This window comes from Eutrigla gurnardus (genome assembly GCF_963514095.1).
Source record: "Eutrigla gurnardus genome assembly, chromosome: 8".
In the NCBI taxonomy this organism is placed as follows: domain Eukaryota; kingdom Metazoa; phylum Chordata; class Actinopteri; order Perciformes; family Triglidae; genus Eutrigla; species Eutrigla gurnardus.
Window position 1 is genome coordinate 26,121,888 of NC_139922.1, and position 7,007 is coordinate 26,128,894.

At 44.3% G+C, this 7,007-nt stretch overlaps 1 protein-coding gene across 4 annotated transcripts; it reads right to left on the minus strand.

The window, feature by feature from the left end:
• Positions 1–316: 316 nt before the first annotated feature.
• Positions 317–6,930, minus strand: LOC311016793 (uncharacterized protein). Of its 4 annotated transcripts, none has more exons than XM_084014731.1 (8): positions 6,661–6,930; positions 5,778–5,855; positions 5,544–5,647; positions 5,380–5,436; positions 5,201–5,337; positions 4,102–4,151; positions 2,399–2,560; positions 317–1,091 (listed from the first exon to the last, which is right to left on the minus strand). In XM_084014731.1, exons 1-8 carry the CDS (start codon positions 6,700–6,702, stop codon positions 906–908), a joined length of 816 nt encoding a protein of 271 aa, XP_083870857.1. In that variant the 5' UTR covers positions 6,703–6,930; the 3' UTR covers positions 317–905. The 4 variants fall into 4 exon arrangements, with proteins under 4 accessions (XP_083870857.1, XP_083870856.1, XP_083870858.1 ...); XM_084014730.1 differs by having other exon boundaries at positions 5,201–5,349; positions 5,389–5,436; positions 6,661–6,928; XM_084014732.1 differs by having other exon boundaries at positions 5,201–5,329; positions 5,390–5,436; positions 6,661–6,927.
• Between the last annotated feature and the right edge of the window lie 77 nt (positions 6,931–7,007).

A 7,007-nucleotide genomic window follows, 5' to 3' on the forward strand; every position in this document is an offset into this window, starting at 1 on the left:
AATCATACAGCAGTTTTTTCATGGGCTGAAATAGGAGTCCTTACGATGAATAAACCAGGTCGCTTTAAAAATCATGACCAACATTTGAACGGAGCAAAAGAATAACCTCAAACATCGTTGGCATTTCCGTGCAAGTTCTCGCCATCGGCTGACATTTACGCCGGTAGATATTTCTGCAATAAGCCAATATCGTCCATAATGATCTGTCGGGCTTTAGGTCAAACATCCTACAAATACTCCAAACAATGATGCGTGGCCTCCTCACCTACTGGCCCATTAACAGATTGCCTCTAGCCATGAATAAAAACCACAAAAACTATTTTAACCACATGTTTAATATGCTGGAAACAAAAGCCAATCATTGAAAAGCAAGCGATTAAAAAAAACAAAACAAACATCTTCATAAGGACACTTAAAGCAATACAACCAGTGCATGTTTTCTTCATAATACCAATCAGTCTCAATCAATGTAAATGAAATGTGTCGTTTTCACCGGTGCTGCTCACCAGACGGCCGAGTAGAGCCTTCACTCAGGCGACACACCACAAAAGTGCAATCAGAGTCCAGATCGGTGTCGTTGGACGGGAAGAACACCACATATAAGCATATAAGCCGCGTTTTCACTCACGTGTCTCAGACAGAAATGAGGCTGCCGATGTCTGCAGGCTCTCAACTCCGTCTCACTTCTAACTGTGACTCGAAGCCTCTATTTAGGCTGCATCCAAACGAGAGGTCGATGCCCCAAATAAGAAAGGCTTGGAATAACTCCCGCTGGCCTGTTAGCGGTTGGCCAAACACAAAATAATAAAAGTGATTCTCCTGGCGGACATAACAACAAAAGCAGCGTTTAATCACACGGCACAAAATTAAATAAAAACACAACTTTTTCACAGCAGGATCAGTGATCAGTGGAACGCCTCCCTGGAGTCATAGTCCTCTATAAAGCTCTCCATGCCGTCCACGCAGCGCTTGCCGATGTCCCTGAGGTTCTCCTGCAGCGCTGACTGGATGGGGCCCTCCAGGGCCGCCGGGTCCTTCGCTATCAGCATCTTTGCCACAAGGCCAAACTTTTCACATTCCTGATTGTACATCTGCAAGACACATGCACACCCGTGGTTTTAGTGGGGAAAAGAGAGCAGAAGAGGAAGTGTGTCGGAGGGAGGGAGCACCACAAATGAGGCCGAGCGAGAGCTTTCCCGTTCCCACTGAAGGGATCGATGCTCACATGCAAAGTGTTCGCAAGTGTTTGCCTGCACTCTTTTGCATCAGCTACCTGTTGCCAGATGAAATATATGATATATATATACATATATATACACACACACTTTTATCTTGCAGTTTCACAGCACAGAGCTTCATACTAGGCCTGTTCGATTCATCGATTTTAAATCGTAATTGTGATTATGTAGGTAGTTTAAAAATCGATTTTTTAAGTTAAGTTAAAGTTCTGCACTTTATTCATTCATTTTTGTTTAATGGACACACCTTAAGATACATGTGAACGTGAGGTTTTTCTCTTCATCCCAAAGGGATTGTTTTTTTTTGTTTAAAGAGGTCTACGAGAAGATAACATGGAGCAAAGCCAGACGGCAAAAGTTCCTTCATTTATATTAATCCCTTGAGGGATTTTTTTTGTTTATTAAGAGCAAGGTTTGCACTCAAATCCCAATGGGGAAATTATTTGCAAAATGTTCAATAAAAAACAGCATATTTGAAATAATTTCTTTGCCTTTTGTCACAAAATAATCGTAACCGTAATCGAAACACGGATTTTGAGAGAAGAAAATCTGGATTTTATTTTTGGGCAAAATCAAACAGCCCTACTTCATACATCGTCCATTATCTGTCAATGTTGAGTATCTTTAGGGACATAAGTAGTAATGTTCAGCCTGATCTTCAGAGAGACTTAGAGTTATAATACCAGGCTGTTATCTCAGAGCTTATAATACTCCACATGAGTGACATGAAGTTCTGCTCAACTCCACAGTAAGTAAAAAACACACTGGGGCAATGCCTCTGTAATCCTGCACCCATGGAGGTCCGAGAAGCAAGAGGCCGAACCCACGGCATCATGGGACCTCGGAGACGGCGCCTCGGCACGCGTCGAAGCCTCTCGTGATGCAGGTGAGCCGGGATGAGCAACTAAAAACGCCATCAATCACGTCAAACCGCGAACGAGAGCGTCTTCGTGGGTTCAGCAAAGTGGAGCCAACGATGACGCTCACGTCGCCTCGGGCTCAGCATTTCAAAATTAATGTTCAGACGACAGAAAACAAATCCTTTTTTCTTCCTCGTCCCAGGTCTCCCGGCACTTTCCCCGAGATTCTCTCTCACACACACACACACACACACACACACACACACACACACACACACACAGGTGTGTGTTTCTGCGTACCTCGTCTATCTCCCTCCTCTTCTGCTGGATGGCTCGGTCTCGTGCCTCCGTCTGGCTCGCTGTTGAAGGCAGCTCCCCGTCTCGGCTTCGTTGCCTCTCTTTGCTTTTCCTGGCCGTGTGATCTCTGTCGTTGCTGCTTGGATTCCTGGCGCTCTGACAAACCTACAACAACAACAACAACGAGCTGCTAATACCAGAGGTGAAGCCCCACATTTAATGGCAAAGCAGAAAACATTTGAAAAAGAAACCAAAGTCAAACCGGTTCCCTTTCCTCATAAGTGATAATATAGAAAGGTTTTAGAAATTGACCCTTGGCTAAGCCCCGCCCCTCAGGAGCCCACACTGTCACTAACTGTGACACAGGATGTTAAAGTGAACAGTGTAGATGAAGCTACAGATCACAGTGGAAACAGGAACCACCACATCATCTGGATCCAGTGTTCCAATCCAGATCAGAATCCTTGCGGATAGGATTAAATCTCAAACTGCTATGTTGGAACCAGACTCTGTTCTGGGCCGTTGTCGTGCCATCTGGATCCGAATGAATGAAAAACTAAACCTAAGATCAGATTGATTTGGGGTAGCAAAAGAACGGGATTACAAATCTGGATTCATCTGATCTGGATTAAAAGTTTGGAAATACTGGGGCCTGGCAATCCAGACAGAAGACAACGAAATGTACAGAAAGATTCTTGAAAGTGAAAAAAGTGTAAAGAAATGTCCATGGTTTCATCATATTTGCTGTAGCACTTTGATAAATGTAGATAATAAGTCACAGTGAACAACATCAATCAATGCTGCTGTTGTGTTGTTGTGTTGGTGCACACTGCTGACGCACAGCTTCGGGGAAACATTAATATGCTCAGGATATTGAGTTGTTGCTTGTCTTTGTATTAAAAAAGACCTGTTAATAACACGGATCAGACCATTAAGGTCAACCTTAACGTGCGTTGTCAACACCTCAAATTTATGAACACCCATTTGAATATTGAAAATGTGAAAGGAGCTAATCATTCTCGGATTCCTCTTCCTGCCGTGGCTTTCATTTCCCTGCAGCAGTGACCGGCGGTGATTCATCACACGCTGCGCGGCTCCGCGCTGCGCTCAGGTCAGCCAAGAAATGGATGCGATCATTTGATTTCAGCCCTTTTCTGCAGCACCTGAGTGTTTGCATAACAGCCAAGTCATTCCCTGCTACGAGCAAACAAACTCCATCTACAGGGATGTAGAACGTATACATCATATTCATCTATAGGAAGAATATGAAACCGTTTTAATCAGTGATTCATTCGTTTTTCAACCGATAAAATGAAACATTCCGTGCTTTGGGCTCGTCAAACGTGTGCATTCGCTGCTTTTCTTTAGTGTGTCCTTGTGTCTTTTTGGGGTTTAGGCCTGTTCCAAAATGATTTATATCTTTTGTACCTGAGAGACTGGCCGTGAATGAATCAGCAGCTTGATCGCTAATTAAATAAGCATTACTCATCACAGGACAGAACCCATTTTATCTTCCAATGTTTTTACGAACAAATTAGGATGAAATTGTCAAGAGCTCTTCTAAATCATGACGACAGCATTCAGGCTGCGTGACATCAATATTTTGGAAGGAGAACCAGTATGTCAGGTCATTCAGACCGCTGTGTTTTTAACTACATGGAAAAACTAGGAAGGAGGAAAAGAAGGTTTCCTGCTCGAGGACTTACAGTGAACTGCATGTCCTTGTCTCTGTTGGATCTGCAGAAAAGTCTGGGAGCTGGAAAATAGACAAACCACACAATCAACACCAGCATTTTTATGTATTTATTTATTTACCATGTCTATGAGAATCTCCTATAGCTGCATCTTTAGACCACCTCCTTCTCTTCAGCCTCCTTTTAGAATGATGAAGTATTGGAGTCTAACCATCGGTTAAAGGACGATCTGTGGATTTGTTTTTTGTTTCTGTGCCTTGTTCTATTGGACTGCAGTGTTCCTGTGTGAAGCAATAGTTGTGTTATGGCTCATCATGTACTGCTGGCTGGTATCTATCCATCTCTCTCACTCTCAAATACACACAAATCAGCGATGAGTCACCATCACCGCACCATCACTCACAAAAAAAAACCTGTTCCACACTCACACATAACACAAACACACACCTCCACAGTGCTGCAGTGAGTGTGTGTGTGTGTGTGTGTGTGTGTGTGTGTGTGCTGCACAGATACAGTGCCTGCATGAGAAGATATATTAAAAACATAGAGAACAGACAGCTCGGTGGTTTTAAACACAACGCCACGTTAATGTGAAAAACATGAAGAATAACAATAAAAAACAGACAGAAGGAAACCGCTAGCACATCTTTAAACCCCCGCTGACACGTGATGAGGTCATTCTCAAGCATCTAATAACATCCACCTGTTAACTACATCACAGGGACGTGATAATGCATGGGCCGTGGCTCCGATCACATCCCCACATGTTGCAGCGGCTGAGTCCAGGGATGAAGCCTCGCGGTGGGCAGCATTATGTAAGGCCGCCTCCCAACCAGATACCACCACCAGCAAATGCCCTCCGAATATCTTGAATGCAAAGCATCCATGAAGTGTGCATCGCGAGCATGCCTCTGCTTGCTTACACTGCCACCCGATGGCCGTTTGAATAAATGCAGGATGATACTTCATTGTGCATGAACAATAACAACAAGTTGATATTGTTTATATGTTTATGTAATTATGATAATGATGTTATTGTGTCCTATCACATGCAGGTGTCCTACTGAGACATGTCAAATATATCACATTGTGTTCTCAGACATCAACGTACCACTGTTGATTTTTGGAGGTGAATTTCCTTCGGGGCTCCGTCTCTGCTCGCACCGCCCCCTCTCCCTCTTCTTCAGGGCCATGTGGTGACCTTTAGGCTGAAAATGACCTCTCCAGCGGAAGTGACCCCCTCGGGGGGTGAAGTGACCCCCCCGGGGGGTGAAGTGACCCCCTCGGGGCGTGAAGTGACCCCGGGGGGTGAAGTTGTGGTGCGTCTGGTGGGCAAAGCGGTCATCACTGCATCGGGGGGAAACAAACACTTTCAGAGCAGCAACATTTTGGCCTTTGACCTCGTCATCAATATTTCTGCAGGTAACAAAACCAGAAGCACCTGCTGGTCTTACCCCGGTCTGTGGAACCGCCCTCTAAACGTGGGCTTGTAAGAACTGGACAACCAGGCCCTCGGTCTGGATGGACTTCTCACTCTCCTGATCAGCCGCTTCACATCCTGCAGGGTAAAACGATGACCACACTCAATGATGGAGAGAGAGAGAGAGAGAGAGAGAGAGAGAGAGAGGGAGCAGGACAAGGGGACGGTCTGGAAGGTCATTCTGGACCAGAGGCCAGGAAGTACCTACGGTGGGAGACGAGGATCCGTCAGCGGGCCTCTTGTCCACACGCTCGTCGCTGTGTTCCCTCCGCCGCGACGTGGAGCCCTGAGGAAACCACGCTTATTATGGTTATTATTATTATGATTATTATTATTATTGGTGATCAGAACAATAACCAACAACTAGTTATTTTTGAGCCAAAATTATCTAGTTCCAACTTCTCAAATGTGCTGATTTTCATTCAGAAAGAAAGATATTCCAAACAAAATAAAGACACTAAATAGGAATGTGATAATAATCGTTTGAGCTACATGATGAATACATAAGTCCTTCCCAAACTTAAACATTAACTTCAACCCTTTTTATGTATATCAACTTGTTATATTCATATGGAATTATGTAAGAATTCAACTGTTCATTTACATTCTACGATAACTTTGTCTTGTTATTCGACAGTATAACTGGGTTTCATGGTGTTCTTTGTTGTTCACATCTTTTTTCGTTTTTGTTTTGTTCGCTTTTATTCTCTGGGAGGCACTTTGTGCTACTTTCGAGTATGAAAAGTGCCATATAAATAAAGTTTGATTTGATTTGATTTGATAAAGTGACAAAAAAAACTGTGGCTGCGTTTTCACTATAATATCTGACATTTAAAGACAAAATACAACAATAATGGACAGATGAGACTTATGGGGACACACACACACACACACACACACACACACACACACAGATCAAATCTCCATTTCACCACTCTATTCCTGCCATGTTTTTGGCTTGATTAACTTTATTGATCACAGTAGAGTCCATCAGAGCCCGTTTCACTTTGACTTAGTGAAGAAGCTGAGTCAGCACTCTGCTGTCCGCCAGCTGTTTAACACCTGGAACAGTGGGACGGTGTAAGTCCTACCTTGCTGTGCTGCTGAGAGTCCGGTGGACGAGAATCTTCCATGACTCGAGGCAGGAACCAGAAATCAGGAAGCGCGTCACATTTCCGTGCGCGCGCTGCCGACGACTCCAACTGTTGAATCTGTCACTTTGTCGACAAAACGTTGTTCTCTGGTTTCCGCTGAACATGAACGCAGCAGCAACCAACCAATCAGGGCTCAGCCTGCTGGTCATAGAGGCTTATCACAGAGGCTCATCAAAAACGAAACGAGGTTGCTGTGCGCATGCGTAGTCCGTCTTCTACGGTGGCACACCTATTTACACCTGTTTCCCACCCGTGACCGGCAGTTGTAGCTGGAGAGTGATGTC